This window comes from Buteo buteo, chromosome 30 (genome assembly GCF_964188355.1).
Source record: "Buteo buteo chromosome 30, bButBut1.hap1.1, whole genome shotgun sequence".
In the NCBI taxonomy this organism is placed as follows: Eukaryota; Metazoa; Chordata; class Aves; order Accipitriformes; family Accipitridae; genus Buteo; species Buteo buteo.
In genome coordinates, this window is record NC_134200.1 from 2,719,566 (window position 1) to 2,739,135 (window position 19,570).

The 19,570-nt window shown below is 41.4% G+C and overlaps 1 protein-coding gene across 1 annotated transcript; it reads right to left on the minus strand.

The window, feature by feature from the left end:
* Positions 1–1,018: 1,018 nt before the first annotated feature.
* LOC142025818 (poly(A) polymerase gamma-like) lies at positions 1,019–18,477 on the minus strand. The gene is made up of 21 exons (XM_075018497.1): positions 18,441–18,477; positions 17,708–17,939; positions 17,565–17,631; positions 16,811–16,892; positions 16,611–16,720; positions 15,323–15,376; positions 14,141–14,252; positions 13,363–13,452; positions 12,593–12,731; positions 12,364–12,436; positions 12,158–12,278; positions 11,756–11,840; positions 11,294–11,347; positions 8,775–8,894; positions 8,326–8,435; positions 5,901–6,022; positions 5,639–5,808; positions 4,620–4,726; positions 4,305–4,543; positions 3,348–3,419; positions 1,019–1,155 (listed from the first exon to the last, which is right to left on the minus strand). The coding sequence occupies exons 1-21, from the start codon at positions 18,475–18,477 to the stop codon at positions 1,117–1,119; spliced, it is 2,235 nt and encodes a 744-aa protein (XP_074874598.1). The 3' UTR covers positions 1,019–1,116.
* Between the last annotated feature and the right edge of the window lie 1,093 nt (positions 18,478–19,570).

Genomic DNA, 19,570 nt, shown 5'->3' on the forward strand with positions numbered 1-19,570 from the left:
TAAAACCACAGGAGATGAGAATTCCTGCAATGGAACGTCTTGCTCAAAGTTACTAACCGTACACCATTTCAATGCAGAGCTGCTCCTCTTTAAGGAGATTGATCATGCATCCCTCACCCCCTCCAGCTGGACCTCCAAGCCACACACACAGAGCACCCAGCTAAGAAAGCAGACAGAAAACAGCAAAGTTTGCAGGAAGTCTGGTATCAAGGAGCCTCCCTCACCTTCAAGTCCAAGATATTTTCTGGCTCTGGTCATCTTGTGTTCAGCACGATCACAATTAAATACATTCAGTATTGGGTTTAGGGTCTTAGGGGGATGTATTGTGGTAGAAGCAAGAGAAAACAATGCATTTGTTACTGGGTTTTGGTTTAGCTTAGGCATTTACTTACTTGGGGTTTGTCGATAACCCTGAGGATCTTGCAAAGCTAGCACTGATTGCTTTGCTTTTCAGTAAAAACAAAAATGAGGAAGAAGGCCACATACAGCTTTTCTCTCCTTCAGGTATTCCAGAAAGAACCTGCCCTACTACCAGCTCCATCTGGCAAATGACTAAAAACCTCTGTCCCCAGATGATCAGTGATAAGACACTATGCCAGGAAGTGATGTGATGATGCAATTGGTAACAGCTAAGAAGTGCTTCTTCTAGCACTGACTCTTGCTGACCTACGCTGGACCAGATTCAGACAGGACTGCTAGAGTCAACAGCAGCTGCAAAGTTATAACCGCCTATGTTTCCCAGAGCATATAAAAGCCTGCTGGAAGGATTCACCCTAAAGGACAGGAACCACGCTTGGCAATATTGTCTCTAGCTTGGGTTGTTTCCTTCTGTGCATTGTAGGGAGAGGAGTCTTTATGCACGAGGAACTTGCCTTTCAATCACTTTGACAGAAGACTTGCTCCATAAACAAAGGAAAACATTTCAGTTGAATTGGTGCAGTGTGAACTGTATTTAAAACAGCTGTAATCTAATCTGCATAGTGCTGGGGCAGCATCCAACCTCTGCACTAGCCAGGGAAACTCCAGAACAGCAACATCACTCTGCACGGGGCCAAGCGTTGAGTCAGGGTAGATTAAAGCGTGTCATCTGACCTATGCTGGATCAAGTCCAGGAAACTAGTAACCTGACTTCTTCCTAAACTTCTTCTTAACAGCCTAAGAGTGAGGGGGGATAAAAACAACAACAACAACAACAAAGCACAATTAGAAGATAATTCTGCAAAGCAAGAGTTAAAAAAAAAAAATCCATGTAAAGGCATATACTTTGATATCAATTAGCTAGGTTAGTTTGAGACCAGTTGCAGAAATGCATGTGCTGACTAGAGGTTAAGGGCACAACGGCCTTTAACAGTCTTGGAATATTCAAGTGGAAGAATTTGTTTAAAAGCATGGTAATATTACAGGCTTGTAGACCATTACAAAACACTTTTCATAGTTGCTTTGCTGTTTATCTTATCACCTACTCCAGCTTTAATTCCCTCAAATTCAGGATGGAGTTTTATTTACACAGGTGCTGACGTTGTATACCTACTGTAACTAGTACACAGACTTGACAGTATTGAAAGACCATGGTTTTAACACAGGTCACAAAACCAAGGTAACCATTTTATAAACTCAAGGTGTAGCTCTGCTAAAAGCCACTTAAGTAGCATGGGTTCTCTTTCTTCATTTCAACCTGTGAGTAAACCTAAGCCTTGCACTCTTAAGTTTTGGTTTTTTTCGAGGGGAGAAGGAGGAATAAGACCTCTCAAACCCACTAAGGCACATTTTCTAAGAGATGAATTGCACTTGAAGCAAGCTGGAAACCAGAGGTAATAAGGAAAAAAGGTAAGTATACGGTCATGGTCATGCTTCCTCCACAAGTTTGGAACACCAGCAGTAGGGGGAATGCTGGAGAATGAAGACCGTGCAAGATAGCTACATGCCCCTTCGGTCTTGTCACTAGGGTTTGAGGTGGATGCTTAAGATGATCAGAGCTCAGAATTGCTCTTTAAGCCAAGCAACTAATTTTAAAAGAAGTCAGGGGTATCTGTTGTCCGCACAGCAAACTGGGACTTCAGCTGTCAACGCAGTTTGCAAGCTGCACTATTCAGAGGGTGTGAATTCAAAACCTGGAAATACTAGAAGCAGGAAAGCAGTGTTCCTAGTCTCCTCAAATTTACTCTACCATGACATCATCGTTTTGTAGAACATACTTTTTGTGGCACTGCCCTGCCCGCCTTACATTTGGTTTACTTGTGTGGGGTTTTTAAGCAGATCCCACGTGCATTAAAAAAAAAAAAAAAGAAAAAATTATTTTTGGAAGACAGTATTTTACAGTACATATGAAAATACTCTGGAAAAACATACAACTTCATTTACAAAAACACCAAGTTATAAAGAAATTACAATAAAGAGATAGCACAACATTTCTTTCATAGGATCAGAATTTCTCCCCACCCCTCAAAAAACCCTCCTGCACTTAACTGGGTAAGCAGTGTTACCGGTTTACAGAACTGGAACTTCAGACTACTACAAGTTTTCATGTAACCACGCAGAACAGCTTTCAGGGATTATCTGAAAACACTCTCTGCATGCCAATTCCTTTCAAGACTCTACCTTGCAGGTGGGTAGCAGTGTCACAACAGCCTTGGCTATTGCAATGTTTAAGTACATCTTCAGCTGTGTGTTCTGAGTTTAGCTTTCCTACCCAGCGACAACAAAAAAGCCCTCAAGTCTCATGCTGGAGCAGTCTCAAGACAAAAATCAGATACAACGGCATGGGACACGTCTATCATCTCCATACCTTGGTAGCATCCTCTGCTGCATTGTCTTCAATACTTCAATTATGTATGGGCCTCCACGGGAGGCAATACTTGTGTAGCACGTGGCCGTGTTAGGCAGGGGACAGCTGCTAGCTGAGGAAGCTGAGCCCCATTGTGATAGCTGCACAGGAGTGTATGTGCCAAACGGGAAAATAGCTTACGAGGAGAACAATAGATGCACATGCACTAGGAAAGCACAAATGAATACAAGCACGTTCATACACACTTGAAACCACAACGTGGTTGCAGTAACTACTTAACCTGTTGACATACATTCTGAATCCAAGTCACAGGGCAGCTTGGTTTTCGTGGCCTTTTCCAAAGCTGTTTCAGCTAGTGACGGTCAAGACTTTTGAAAAGACTAATAGGGATAACTCTGACAAGAATGTATTTGGGAAATGAAGACTGAAAAAAGTTAAGCTAAAAAGCATATTTTTGTTTACATCAATAAACGTGTAGAGTATTGATGTGAGGTAGTCTAGGCACTAGAAGAGTCCATTCAGCTTTTCAGTTAGCTACTGAGTAAAACCCCTTCCCAATTACATTGTCTGTAGATCTGCTGCTGACATCTTCTGGATTGCCACCGCCTTTGAATGCTGAATCCTGGCCAGTTAACTAGAAGAACAGAACACACAGACTCAAAATAATTGCTATACTGAAGTTACCTTCATATTTGAGTACAGCTTCCAGTCAACACATTAAACATATTAGCGGCCATTCTTAAAACAACATTTAGACAACACTACCCTTACCACACAGGAATCTCAAGCCTCGCAAGAAGTCGTACTACCCAAACCTTGAAATCTGTACCTGAAGTATTCATTAGTAGGTAACAGTTCTGCAAGCTGATTCTTTACAAGTGTCAAAATTGAGTTTTTTCTAGTTGTTCTGTGCCTCAAATCAGAGGTCAAGCCACACAAACAGCTGTTTAAGGCGAGTTATGTAGAGCAGGAAAACAAATCAAGCATTAATCAAAAGCTTCCACAAAAACAAGATTTAACAAGCAACTCCACACGCTCATTTCAGCAGTGGACAACCTGTTGAGTAGGCTGCTGACTTCTAAAGCAGCAAAACTATCAAGAGGCATTCAAAAATCATCTGCCAGAACAAGATTAGCTCATACGTCTACATTTATAAGATTCATATCCTCTTCCTTTTGAGATTTGGGGTTTTTTTCTGAATTAAAAACTGCTTCCAGTTCATTGAGCAATCGGTCAGTGCAGTAATATACAAGTACAGTAGTATTTAGAGAGCCTGCCACCAGACCAAAACCAGTCACTAGTGCCAGATCTTGGGGAAAAAAAATTGTTTAATAGCTATACAGTACGTTCAAGACAATTTCTCACACCTACATCCTAGTAAAACTAGCATTATGCTTAAATTTAGATTCCTGAATCCACTGGGGATGCATATATGCATTTCTGCTCAGTTATGTCATTCATTGTACATCAAGAATTAATTCTACTTCAAACCCTCCCTGGCCTAGCCCCCCTTCCTTACCTTTTCTCCGTCTGCTAGTGTTTTGGGCCGTTCTTCTGATGGAGGTGAATGAGGTCCCTCAGTGGTCAGTGAATAAGGTCGTTTAGGTGCAGTGTTCTTAGGATCTGTAATTCGAGTCCCACTTAATTCATGCTGTCCTTGGACAAAACGTGCTCCTGGTTGAGAAACTGTGTTACGTCCTGGAATGGTGCCACCAACTGGAGGTCCCAATGTTCTCATTGCAACTGTAGCCTCCGCTTCTGTAAGAGACACCGCGCTTCTAGAGTTCAGCCATGAAATTAAAGACTGCATTCCACCCACTACGTCAATACATACTTGAATCAGTAACAGGAATGGAGAGTCCCTTAGAGACTGATGGCACAGCTACACGAGGTAGCTTCTCTCTCTTGTTAGCACCGTTAGGTTTCTGGTACACAGCATTTCTGTAAGAGTCAGATGCTAGAGTTATAAAATGCTCGTTTGTAAAATACTATACATTTCCTTTCCAGAAAGCCCATGCAAGACACATGTCTGTCTTCTTAGCTCATTGTCACAGCTCTACCAAACAACAGGCCATCTAGCACGAGATCTTCATTTTGCTGAACTTCAGACCGCAAATTTAAACTTCAGCGTTTTCTTTAGTCAGTCTCTATGTACTTGTACTGTCTTCCAGCTTAGTATGTCCAGCACTCTGTACTGCTTTTCATGAATGTATCTGCTCTACCCATACAGGCATCCCATTTTATTTTATTTTTAATGCTACTCCTACAGTACCAAACGGTCTGAACACAGCAGGCATTACACATTTGGTACTCTTGGGCTATTACTCTCAAGATTACATATTCCTCCTGGGCTGAAGTAGCTCATGAACAAGCAGACCTCCCAGGAAGTGACACCCACTTTTACTGCCCGAGTTCTCATACTGCTGCACCAAGGCAGCAGCAGCTCTAGTGTTGCTGTGATCAAGATCAGCACTTCAGTAGAACATCATACTGCTTGGCATTAACCATACTTTTTGTTAGAAAGAACAAAATTACCTACATAGAAAACACTCCGGCTTCAACTTACACACTAACCCAAGGGGATCTACATTCAAGACCAAATAATTCCTCCGGTATCCACTTCTCCTTTCCTCCTACATGTCTTCATGGATATTAAATTCATTTTTTCAAGGATTTCTTTAACCTGCCTCTCCCCATGTGCCCAAAGGAGATGACAGCTTTGTTCCTGAAGCCATTAGAGCCCTCCACATGCTTATGAACAACACAGAGTCAAACAAGAAATCCTAGACCTCATTCACATCGCGAGTCAGTTAAAAAGGAGCTTCTTCACAGCTTTAAGGTTATGGTGCTAACCTTTCTCTCTCGGCTGTAGAGGTGTCCACTTTAGAAATCTTATGTAACAAAGAGGAATTATCTGGTGTTCTGGAGCCCGTGTCTCTGGAACTGTCCAAACAGCTTCCATCTGAAGAAGTCCTTTTGCGCTGAAGCCCACCAGCATTTTGACTAGTACCTGGCATGCTTTGCTGAAACAACACCATCAAAATAATGAAGTCTTCAAGTAATTATTAAAGCAAAAAAAAAAAATATTGCCAGAAGAGCCCGATTTTTATTATACCTTCTTTCTTTTCTGTAAGGTTTCTGCAGGCAAAAAATGGTGGAGGTGCTTTCTCTTCACGTGAGCTGCCTCGATCTTCATACCTTCCTTTAGCACATTGAGGTAGTTAGCCTGGCTGTAAACTAACAGGAAATGTAGTGTTGTAGCTTAGTGGGAATGTTTGCATTGGGTATTTGTCAAAGTTACACATGGTTTCGTGGGAAACAGCAAGCCTTGAAGTCTGCCCAGCCCAAACAAAGAACAAGAAGTTGTCTCAAGATGAAAGTGACCCCAGATGCCCATTTCACATCCAGTACAGACCAGACACGTAACAGCTATTTTAAGTTCAAACATGCATTTATGTGCTCAGTTACAGCTGTGGTTTGCTAGTCATGCAGCTCACCTCTGAGCTGATTTTAACCTGAAGGAGATCATACTCCTTGAAGATAGATCTAGATGACTTTCTGAATCAACCCAATTGTGCTCAGCTGATGAGAGAACAGACACCTTACTCAAGATTCAGACTAATTTTTTTTATTTGATATTTACAGTGGCGATTGTGCGGTTTTTTCCTAACAGTTCTGTAACATCATACAACTTTTCAGTAATTTAGGTGTTAAAACTCTACCTGTCCAAGACAGACGGGATTTGAAGGACATCTGACTTATCAGAACCACTACAATTTAAACCAGTTCTTCTTACGTGCCAGCAAGCAACCTTTCATGCAACTAAAAAACGCTATACTAGCACAGCAGTTTTTACAGAATTAAGGCACATTTAGAGAAGTTTAACAAGCCTGTCGTGAGCATAGCTGGAAAGTCAGCTTACTAGCATACAGAGTGGGAATCAAAGGAAGGACATGCAACCAAAACAAAAAGGCTTACAACAAGTCTTTCTGCAGGAGATCTAGAAGTGAAATAAAAGCACAAATGTGAACATTCACACCAGCAGGAACAGTTGCTTCAGAGTAAATCCAATAATGTTGTTATGGAAAAGTGAGATAAAGTTCATTTAACAAAAGCCTTCCAAACTGTGAGCCTTATACTCTTGAGCCCATCAACTTTGCCCTCTCAAAATATTCTCTCAAAGTCAAGGCACATGATAAAAGCTTTCTTGCACGTAACTACTGGTCACTCCGACATTTGCCAAAGGATATCACACCTCTCAAGAAATACCTTTTCTGGTCAATCTCTCTGCGTTCAAACCCTGTATCTGAAACATACGATAGGCTGTGCTTCACTAAACTGAGAGCACACAGCTATGCTAATCAAGTCTGTGCACAGAAATACAGGATTTAACATTAGTTCTAGCCTCTCAGCAGTACACAAACCTTGTTGACATGATTTACATTTGCCACAACATTCAAACAAAGTGCCACTGGATGTCACGTACAAGACAAGCATCAGTTCGGGTAACAGTGCAAGTCCGAGGAAGTCACCCCACCTGGCCTGAAACTCAGACAAGCGTTTTGATGCCTTTTTTCTGTGCTTTTCTCATATCCCAAAGCATGAGCTAAAAAGAAGGTCCGCTTTTGCTGCATTTACTCATGTTGTCTGAGCAACACAACACACAGCTCACGCTGGTACCATGGAGAAATGTTTGTTTGCACTGATGAAGAGTTTAAAGGAGTCCACTGTTTAGAACTTTTTGTCCAAACGCACCTGTCACTTCAGAAGAGTAACCCGATTTCCTTAGTTTGGCATTATGATAGCAAGGCATGAGCCTCACAGCACATGTGCGCTTCTGAAAGGCACAAGAGCAGTCAGCTTGGGAAGAAGTAAACAGACTGTGGAAAAGACCTATACTTTCAGACGACTGCTCACCCCCAAACCCCTTTATTCTAGCATTATCTAACAACGCTTGCGATATTACTTTATTTCTGCATCTATCAAAAGGAATAAAGTAAGATGAACATGGAGCTTGACGTGCAAGACTGCATGTCGTTACGATGTGACCACTCACTGCCTTTCAAAGTTCTGGGATGGTATCCTACACAAACTGTTATTTTGGAAACAATACTGTCAACAGGCATTCACAACTTAATTTTAGAGCCCGATACAGTTAATTCCCACTTCCAAAGTTCAGCAACTGACAACTGCTTTTGACAAGTGTAGCTACACCCAGTAAAGGGACATCTCTCTCCTGGCTTCACATCTGACTGTCCATTTCAGGAATCGCAGTTCCTTTCTGATCGTTTACTATGATCTGCAGAACTGTTATTTCACATAGGGGATATGGTATATAGGACTGTAGTACACACTTTTGTTTCAAGGTGGACTTACATTGCCAAAGTGTCAAAATAGTATGTTTCTAAGGCTAATCTTCTATGTGTCACGCTCTACAGAAATAGCTAATACCAGAAGGAAGCACAATTCACTTTGCGAAGCAACTTGCACTAGAATAAAAAAATGAAACCCTACGAGACTAGAGCAAAATAGAGGCTTACCTGTATCCTTGAATGACTGTGTAACGCACGTTAAATCAACGTTAACACTTGCTGCATTTTCCACTTTCCTAAACACGATTCCAAGAAACCACATTGACACATATCCACTCCTAAAAAGACAGAGTCACAAATCTATCATTTATGCACAGATGCCAGTTATTTGGGTGCTAGTATCTACTCTCAAGAAGGGATTAAGCAAAACAGTTTAGTTGTACGCAGCAGCTAAAGATGGGAGTCAGCCCATTCTCAAGTTCTCCGAGAACTCCTCCCTCAAGTTCTCCCTTCTTTAAAAAGATCCTACATGCTCAGAACCTTGCCCGTCAGACCTCGTACCTACAAAACAGTAGGTACGTAACTGAGCATCTCTCACAGGTAAGCTGAGGTGAAGGAATATAAACAAGGTACAATACATCGGCCAAACTCCAGTTCAGAAAAGTAATGGAACTCACTGTTTACAAAGTTCTCGGCTGCCAGGGAAAGACTGTGGCTTTACATGTGCAGTAGATATAAATTCATTCCTCTCCAAGTTTCCAACCAGCACACGAATTTTAGATTCCACAAGGCCAATCCTGACAAGAACAAGAGACATTTACTCATTTTTGACTGTATCCAGCACAGTAGTTATACGCTTTCTTATAATACAATGCTAATACAAAAATGCTAACCAGTCAGTAAGTAGTAAGATTCATTCAGCTGAGCAGATACTAGATATTTATATCACACACACTGGAGCTGGAGATGTTTCCAGGCACATTGGAGCTTCAAAGTTTCCAAAGACAGAGGCAGTAAGTAAGTTCAACTTGTACTCTTAACAGGTCAGACACAACACTTCAACATATAACCTATGATGAAAATATCAACAAGAAGCAGATTCCCAGCACCTCTGGCTGCATTTTGAAGTGCAGCAAAACTTCTTTTTTACCCCAAAGATCAAGGAGAACAACCCTTTAGAAAAGGCTCAAGCACAACTCTTCCATTACACCTGAGTAAAGATGCTATTCTTCCTGCAGATTGACCTGTGAAAAGAGTTTACCCTCTTCCAGCCAAACTGAAAAATATAGTTCCTTTACTAAACAAACGATCCAGTCAACACAGTCTCATCAGAGACTTACCCAAGAAATGTATCATGACCACAAAGGCTATTCTTTTAAATGAAGTACTGGCATTTTACCCTTCTACCTGAAACACTGCTACCCTTGAAAGCAGTCAGAACTCTCTACGTTCCTCACAAGTATCGTATGTTGATGAACAACAGAGATGTGCCATCTATTCCCAAATCCATTCAAGAGTTGGTGAACTAAACTTGTTCTTATAGCAAACGGAAGCAAGTTTGTCTTCTGCTTTTCATTTTCCCAGATGCAAAACTAAGCCCCGTTTGCTGCCATTTCTGTCACTGCAAAAACGCCAGCTTTTACTGCAGCCAGGACTTTCCTCATCTTTATTGTGAGATACAATAAGCCTTCTTCACTTAAAACATTTCACATTAAAAACTATTTGGCTCTAAGCCCTCTGCCCATAACTCCTTGTTGTATACCTAACTGCGACTGACATCAAGCTGTAGCTGACACGATTTTTAAGTGAACAAATTAACAAGTTCAGGTAAGAGGTATTACCTACTAGAGCTATCTTTAAACAGGAAATAAGATGTCTTTCAGAGGTAGCGCAAGAATTAAATCATTTGCCTTAAAGCGCAAGCCAAACCCTGAAGTATAACCAAGGTGTCCTCAGAACAGGGGTCTGGTACACACAGCGATTTTCCTTGCTTACTTGAGCAAGGCAGGCAAAGCACTCATTTCTTCAGAATAAGAACACCACACACATTACAGTACCTTAATTCCTCACCGTTTCCCCTTATTTCAAGACTCACAATTAGTCAGCCCATTCACACAGGTTCAACAAGTTATTATTGGCATGTCTCCCTTGAGACAGTGACAAATACCATGTCAGAAGCAGTCATGTTCTCTAACCACAGTTGAAGTGGTTCTCACATTACCTTTCACAAAGTAGATCAGCACTCCTGCAATTTACCTATCCACTACCAAGCATGCTGAGATGATCATTTCCAGCACTAAACACAAGATGCCTGAGCACACTACTAGATTAAAACTTAGTAAACACTATTTATCAGCATTCAGGTACTCTGTGCAGACGGTCAGGTTTCACCCCGATTAAACAGCCTTGTTTCACTTCACTGGAGAAAAGGAGGCTCTGGAACAGGCGGACTACATAACCAGAGCAACTTAGCATTGAGTGCAATCTAGTCCTAAATTAAATATTACATCCAGTAAAAAAGCTATGAAACCAAGTCTTCTAAGGCTCTACAACAGTTGTCCTCAAAGTGTCGGGGGGGGATGTACCCCAGGGGGTGCACAAGACAATCCACTGGGTCCAGGAAGAAAAGTTTAGAACTTCAGTAATGTGTACGTAACTTGTAAAGAAGTAGATCTAGACCGCAACTATGTGTTCAAAAATTACTATTTTTTTTTTGTTTTGCTCACAGGAGTGCACAAAAGTTTGGAGACCACTGGTCTATAAGTCAGTAAAAGATCAAGCTCTCCGGTGTCCACGACACATCTGATGACATCAAGTAATCCCCATTTACTTCAGTCTCTGCAACAAGGAACATCTTCCTAACTGAAGTAGCCTTGGGTAAGTAGTCTCCTTAGACTCCTGGCATCTGCTTCTCGAGATGACACAGAGCATACGCACGCTAACCCTCTTTGCTCCTTCTCATCATGACTTAGGTCTTTAGGTTAACTTCTTAAACAGCAAGATAACTTATGCTAACTTCCCTTCACAAGAAAGCTTTTAGTTTTGCTGAGGAACTGTCTACTTAACTCCGTACTGTATTCCATGCCTAGCTGCACAGTCGAGTACTTTATTTTTGTGAACTGTATTAACCAAATGAAGGGCAACACTGAACTGAGCGTCAATGATGTATTGAACCCACACTCAAAGCAAGACTTACCACTCTAAGTGATGCTCTTTAGTAGAGGCACTAGCGGTCAGCACAATATAATGTCTAGAAGAAAAGAAAAAGTAACATCCTAGCTCAGGACTTGATATTCCTTCAAATGAATCCAAAACTGCCTTAAATGTATAGAAAATGACTTCCAGACAAGACACATTATATCCTGCAGGCAGCACAGTATTAACTGAAGAAAAACTGATTACATCCTTCAGAATTGCGTTCTGCTGCCTTCTGAGTATCAGAGCTGATTTTTTTTTAATAAAAACAGTGTCAGTGGCAAAACACAAACAGTTTTTCTATCTTCCCTATACTTATCCTTACCAAAATTCCTATGACTACCTCCAGCTTCTGAAGAACAAACATATCAGTGCCATCTCGTATTTCGACTGCAAGCTAAAACTCACTATGCTAACCAGTACGGCAATCATTTCAAGTTCAGGTAACAGACTTCATACATACTTGTATTTCTGAAAGAAGTCCAGTGGTTCAAAGAGCTTTGACCAGTCTGATTTTCCTTGGAGAATCTCATTCGTAACTGCAAGACCTACAATTAAGGTTGAAAACCTTACTACCATTTTGTTTTTAAGGCTAGCAGAGCGTGACAGAAACTTTATAAGAGAGAGGTTTTGAACAGTAATCGACAGATCAAAAAGCAGGAATTCCCTTGACACAATACACGCCTACTACAACAGTTCATTGTAAAACTGGTCCCTTGTTGCCTGCAACAGGTATACTTCCCAGAGAACTCTTCTGCCTAAAAGGGCACAACACCGCACGGAATATAACCAAGTCAGGTAATGTGGTTTCGTATTGCAAGAATTACACCTGTTAAGCAGTTAATAAGCATGGAAAGAGCTTTACCATGTCTGAACTCCTCCACCATTACCGCTCGCGTTGATGTAGATACGTTGTATGTAGAGTTCTGCTGCGGATAGGCTGGGGTGATGATAGGCATTACGTGGTATCGGTCTGATGGGTTCACCTGTGATGTTAAAACAATTGCGCTCGGCACCAGCAGCTTAGCTTAGAAGAAAGTTTAAAGGCTTCCAAATTCCATGTCTACATACCCTAGGGTCCCATACTGGTAAATTAAGACTGCTCTCTTCCTGTTGTTTCAGCAATACAGGTCTTGGCCACTCCCTAAACAAGAAAAGCCAGGAACTGACTGCCCATTTAAAACTCTGCCATGTAATTCAGGGTAGGACTGAACGGTGTTGGTCTAAATCTTATATAAAGAACCAGCTCAGAAAGTGTTACTGCTTTACGCAACTCAAAATAGTCATAAGTAGCTCTTACCATTCTGAAAAAACCAAGAAGAACTTGTTCACCAGAGTAGAAGCCAAAGCGTTTGGGTAGAGTTGACATGTTCTCGCTACTAGCGCAGCACAGGAAACCCCACCAAGAAATCCCAGCACGTTGGAGTAAATGCCACGTCCTACAATGCAGACATTGTCGTTAGCCTGTAGTCTTCCCATGCCCAAGTATAGTCCTTCAAATTGACAGCACCACCTTCACAATCTATAGAATACCTAGCACCCTTCGGCCTCCAAGTCAGTTATTTTTGCAGTGCAACGAGGCCAAAACTGTTGGTCCTTACAGCGATGAGAAAAAGAATCGGTACCACACCACTTCCCAAAATACTGCTACTCTGAAATTTGCCTGCACTGCTACAGCTACTGCTTCACTCCAACTTCCCTTAAGAAGAAGGTTCTGCCATTCTTCTAGCACTTGCTCTAGTCACATGCGCAAACGGTATTTTCTTAGTCCTTATCTATCAAGCTTTTATACCTCACTGGGCTTTTTTATCCTTTCTAGTCAGGTTCCTGGTAAGCAATGCAGCACCTTGTCTTGTAGGCACTCCCCTCATCTCCCCACTCTACCCCCATTAAAAAAAACACAGAATCTACCTCACGGACAGTCCTTGAATCTAAACTAAAACACAGGTTTTGAACTAAAACCTGTTATTTAAACAGCTATCCAAAGATGAAGGACTTCTAACGCTATTGTTTTTTCAGCACGAGGTGCCTCTGAAAAGTTTAAAGATCACAAACAATCACATTACTCACGTTTTGCCCACAGTTTAATTGCGCGGAGCGTGAGCCGGAAGTTCTCTTTATTTGGCACTAGGTGCAGTATTTCATCAGTAACTCTGCAGCCTGTAAGAAAAAACAGTTGAAGTACGGCACTTCCTGGTAACAGGTACAAGTCAGTTCTGTGCTATACTGGATCAATAGCTTACAGTTTAGCCTGCAAGTCTATGAAAACAAGTTTGCGTTACTTGCTTTGTATTGCCTTAAAAATCAGAGGTTACACATAACCTTACAGACACATAACATAACAAATTAGAGGTTACACATTCAGTAGCACCTCAGGTAACTGGTGCCCTCAACAGCTTTTTCATACTTTAGACTACAGCCAACATTTTTCAATAAGGCCCTTCTACAGGATTCCGAAAGCTAGGTTTCTTTCGACAGCCAGGAACAATTAAACCAGTCAGTGTTAAACAGTGAGCAACTTCGGCTTCAGGTATTTTAAATATCCTTTTTTTTTTTTTAATCAACTACCACACATTCTTCTCTATCAAGTGCTCTACCTATTCATCTGAAGCAGTTTCTGTGGCAAACTGGAACACCACACACACCCCAATCAAAGAAACATGCAACACAGGTCTATCTAAACACACAACTTGAAACAGCTAAATTTAAGCCCACTCGCCACCTCCTCAGACCTCAAGTATACAGGGGATCAGTTTCTGCACCCTGTACAGAAACTTGGGGTGTGTAACGTGCATTCCATACCAACTTTAGTAACATTTTCTTGTTAAAGATGTGCAAATATGCTTACCATTTAAGCTCCGTATACATCTTATATCCAGGCTTCTGAGACACGAGTTGTCTCTGAGATCAAGATTCTCAGCAACAGTTGGCACAGACAGTCTTGCAAACACGAGATCAATCTTAAGAGGACAAAAGTGCCAACCGTTAGAATGCCCCGCAGTCTGCAAACAGCACACTGGTGGGGGACAGTTACTCAAGTCTAAAAAGAGTGGTTAACAGTTGTATTTAGAATTATGTGACTATAGATACATCTCCCAAGAGGTTTACTTCCCAGAAGACTCAATGCAATTTCTAGAAGTTCCCAATTTTATTTACAAAGCCTTCACTGCATCACCCCTTTCTTTTTAAGCTAGGGAAAGGAAGAGGGCATTTTAAGTTGGAAAAGATTACTCTAGACTTAGAGTTCCAATTAAAAGGGAACTTAAAATTATCCACAGAATTAAGACTTAAGTTCAGTCACCTCAACTATACTTCAGCAAAGGAGAGAGCATTTCCTTTATGCAGTAAGCCCTTTTGATTCTGAAGTATCTGGATTTTAGTACAGTCTGAGGCAAGAAGATTATCCTGTGAAAGTCTGTACCAGATAAAGGCCACAAAAAGGTCATTGAATAAATCTCTTTGTGATAGTGATACCAAGCAGTAACTCGCTTAGGTACTACAGCAGGCAGGTCTTGATTCATTGCCTAGGATGTATTCAAGATAGCTGGATTCCTGCAACTGACAAACCTAGGCGGGAGTCAAATGAGTACTTTCACTTTCCATTTTCCAGATTGTTTGTCCCACGACCACTTCATTTTGGATTTGCAGCAAAACATTTAGTCTGCTCACATGATTCGTACAGTGAACTACACCGTACACATCCCTCTGTAGATACCTAGCTTGGCAGAGCTAAGAAGACTTAGCAAGGACACCGCCTCTGCTCCCACTCTGCACGATCCTAGGGATAAATGCTATTCAAGCAGGCTACCCTGGTCTACAGCACAGGTCTAGAAAAAGATGTCCCTGATGCTCCCATGCCTGCTAGGCTCCCTAGGGGCTTCTTTTCCTATAAGCTCCCGTTCTACTGCAATGTCTTCTCCTGGGATACGTTGCGGTCCAAAATAGCACAGTCACAGCTCCCTGGAAAAGTTATCCTATTCCAAAGCAAGAAAAAATTTATTCACTTAAAAAAAAATAAACAAATGCTTACCTCAATGCCATCAAACTCAAACTTGACAACTGGTACATATGCATCTTCAACTGCCTGGAAAGGAGAGGATAACTGTGTAAGAAAACATGGTTTGCTACTTTAATGTTTCTCCTGAACTACGATCAAATGCAGAATTTACACTGCTAACTACTCAGTATAAAGACTGAGCTGCTTCCAAACCAAAAGAATTGTTCCTAAGCTGCAAGCAGTACAGCAAGCACTAAGATGGTATAATACTAGCTTTAACAAGTTATTTAGCCAAGAGATTCGGAGGCTGATCACATATTGTCATGAACAAACAGTGCACAATGAGCCATCAGTATCAGAGGTTGTAAGGTACTTAACCTTGGTGGTGAGGAAGAAAAGCAAGAGATTTCTGTAGCTATCTTACTACTGGTTAACATCCAGAGAAATCGAGGAAATTCTGTCCGCATTTGACAGCACGCACTAGCCTCCTGTATTTTTATTTTCTACCATGCCTGAGATGCTGTCAGCTACCTTATGGGACAGTTTTCAATTTTGTAGACCACTCGTCAGAACTGTGCCACAGCCCACTGAGTCTGTCTTCGGTCATCTAAACAAAGGCTCATTAGCTATGCATATGAAGTCTTTCAAAATGTCTGCACAAGGAAGACCAGGCTGAGAGAAACACTTCTCAGGAGTTCGGTTCTATACGCAAGGTACACAACATGTGCACCGGCGGGTCATTTTACAAGGCAGTTTTGTATAGTCACAGCACAGCTCCTATTGACTTTATGCAAAGCTGACTGTGCGTCTCTTCTACAAAGTCTCAGGCTGAGTAGCCAGAGAAGAACAGGACCAGAGGAGAATGAATTAGAGGTCCTAAAGTACACCCAGAGGAACACCATGGCAAAGGTACTGACAGAAACCTTTCCACATCACATTCAACTTCCTCAGCTCTCAGGCTGCCCCTTCCTCTACCTGCACGCAGTTACCTTCTTGCCAAGCCCCTTGCTACAGCTAAGATGAAAGCAAGGCTCCTAGGGACAACCTTGCTTTTTGATACTATAGCCCACTCATTCCCAAACCATGGGTAGGGGAGAAGTGAACCACAGAGATTCTGATCGGACGTACAGTCATTGGGGAAGGGAGCCAAAAGCTTGACTTCCAACACTTTCCTGCTGCGTAGACAGTATTTTACAAGGGACTCAGAAACAAGTCCCTTTTTAATTTTGGTTTGTAAGACAATCACTACCAATAGGAGTCTTTAACAGGAATATTCTTATTGTCGGAGTTGCACAATCTATCAAGGAGAGAGCTTGCTTACTCTCAGCTTTTTTATTTCCTCCTGACGTTGTAGTTTTTCAAAGAACGACTGAAAGAAATCCGATCTTTCTACATGTCTAGGAGCAACACAAGCCACATCTATGTCAGCACCTGCAAAGAGATGCCATTTCTTCTGTTACTCTTGGAAGACACTTTCAAACATTACAACTATGACCAGACAGCAAAAGAGCAAAAGTTTACCTTTAGTGTGTACTCCAAGCCTGTAAGAACCAAACGTAAATATTTTGCCACCAACATTTGCTACTACTGAAGGGGGAAGATTCTGTGGGTAGAAGAGAAAGAGTTTTCTGGAGAACAGAAAGATACACGTTGACCTACATGCAAGTTTAACTAGCATATAAGTTACTTAGAAAGACTACAACAGCCTCCATAAACAATGTCTTCTCCCTCCCATACTGAGCTGTTAGTCTAATAGACTGATACTGTTTTTCTGAAGGGAGTGCTTGCGACTCACAAACAGCAGCAACAAAAAAGGTGAGTAATGTAGCAGTCGCTTCATCAATTTAAACAAATTAAGACCTATTATCAGTCTTCCCTGCAGCAGAGCCGCATAAATTAACACCATCTAAGAGCCATACCAAAGGCAAGTCTAGAGTAGTAATTTCAAACTAGATTGAGTGCTGTAGGCTGTCTGGGGCAAGTTTACTGCCCAGTTACCGTCTATCTCCCCCCACAATGTCTTGTTTCAGCTTTGTTAACCGCTACAAGTCAACTGATCGAGCCACTTCACAAATTTATTCAGTGCCCCAAGGACTTGAAGGTCTTCATCTGAAGTATCTTTTATACATTATTTCAATGGCTCTTACTACAGATCTCCTTGATACTTAAGAAGGAAGTTAAATGTTGACCTTTAGCATAAATCCTAGTAGTATCGCCTTTGGAAGAAACAAAAAGGCTTCAGCTGTTTTGATAAGAACCTATCAAAAAACCTTACCTTGCTCTCACCGAGTTCTGAAATCCATTCTTTGACCAAGTTATTCAGTCTACCAAGAACGACCAGCCTGTAAAGAAAACTCATGTTAAGTTTGCCCTAAAAAAAACCCCAGGACATTAACAAATTTTACAGTCTTGTTATACCTGTGATTCAGTTCTTCCTCCTCTTCAAATACCCCCAATGCTTTCATCGCTTCAAGCAGCTTCTGAGTATGAATGGAATCTATATCCGTAGGAGGAGCCAAGCTAATTGCAGAAGTAATTCCATAGTGCCTCGGAGGCTGGTTCTGCAGCCTAGGAGTACTGGGGGAGAAAATAAAATACCAAAGACCCCACAAAAGAAAAAAACAAAAACCAACAAAACAACAACCACCACCTTACTGCAAAACACCCTTCCACTTACAGGTTTCCAAATCAGCTTCTGCCCTTTTGCCCAGCATTAACATAAATGAGGGAAAAAAGATCCTGCTTATGGTTTTTAGATAACTTGACCTAACTTAGAAGCCACAACTACTTCTTTAAAAAACACTTGTGGATATAAGAAAAGATCCAAGTTGCTACCATCTGAAGACAGCTTATTTGCATTGCGCTAGACAGTTAGAACTGATCGCCAGGAAATGAAAAGGTTTGAAATCCACGAAGGGTGACACTACGTACAGCACAAGTTTTGGACACATTTCAGTTTCACAGCACTTTCGAGTTAAGGTTATTCCCATCAGCTTCCTGATCACATTAAACAAGACAAGTTAACACTGGCTTCTTTTAGTTCAATGTATTTGCTGTGCTTCTACTGATTCTGAAAGGACATTATAGTTGATTGCAGAGCAAGGACAAAGTGGTCTGTTAAACAGAGTTGTTGCAGTAAATTCAGCATTACCCTGGTTTTGTCCATGGAAGAGGATGAAGGAAAACATCAACCAATCTGCAGCTAATGTTGCTAGCAGAGCCTTGTGCTCTTAACACAGCGTTCCATTTTTATAGCTCAGACACTTAGCTCTACATACATCTGGTTTAATCTAAATCCAAGAGATGTACGTCAGCACGCAGAGCAGCACAAGTTAAGCTCTGTTTGTAGAAGGTGCTCAAATCTGCTTTAGCTAGCTCACTGCCCAGTTAGGCTGAGCATTACCAGCTGAAACCAGGAGAGAGAAAGGAGTGGCACAGGAGGTAAGAACTGTACTTAATGGATCAAGGGTCTCTACAGAAACACTAGTAGCAAAAGGGGGACACACATTGAAAAGGTCTCTACAACTCATCATGCTTGTCAAAGAGTCCATATCCAGACCCTAAGGCTACAGGGATTACTGATGGCATTATTCAAACCGGCTATTTTCCTACTTCACAAATGGACAGCTCCAAATATTAGCTGGGTTAGTCAAGAGACGCTTAGAACTATTGAAGGCATCTGACCCACTTTGGCTAGAATGGGATGAGGCTCAAAGGACAGCCTCAACACTTGATTTTAAAAAGATAGCTTATTACAACTCCTTATTTCTAGTTGTTGCCTTTACTCTGCCACTGAGGGAAGATGGATTTCTCTCTCGCAGAGTAGCTTTGTCCAACTACAGACATAGCTTTTAGTCACCTAGTGGGCTCCCCCACCCCCCTTCTCTATGAGCTCATTTTTCAAACTTTTTTCTAGGCGTTTTCCAAAAAGCTGGAGGGGGTGGGGGGTGGTATTAGGACTGTAGCCCTATTAACTAGTCTCCCCAGTCAGAACGGCTGTTTACTTTCAAGTGTAACTAGGCCCTGACCTAATTTGCCTTGCCTTGTTTATAGGCATTGTCAACTTCCACTTCATAAGTAAAAATACTCCTAATGCGTATTTTCCTCCTTATGATACCATTTTCATAACAAATACAGAAGGAAAGCTCTATGTTTAATTGCTGTGCATTACTTCTAAATTAAAACGCCTACAGCAGCAACTTCCTACATGCTTTACGTATTACTTGCAGTGTACAACTTGCACTTCAGAAAGCTTGCACAACACAAGAATGGCTTTTAGAC

What these genes read in the sequence shown, in the direction of transcription:
- LOC142025818 (XM_075018497.1), bottom strand. Translation starts at nt 18,477, where the DNA reads ATGTTTTCCTTCATCCTCTTCCATGGACAAAACCAGG. An exon ending in GACTTCTTTCAGAAATACAA is followed by an intron (nt 11,348 to 11,755) that starts GTATGTATGAAG and finishes CTTTTCTTCTAG; the next exon opens with ACATTATATTGTGCTGACCG. An exon ending in TCTACAGCCGAGAGAGAAAG is followed by an intron (nt 4,727 to 5,638) that starts GTTAGCACCATA and finishes TGACTCTTACAG; the next exon opens with AAATGCTGTGTACCAGAAAC.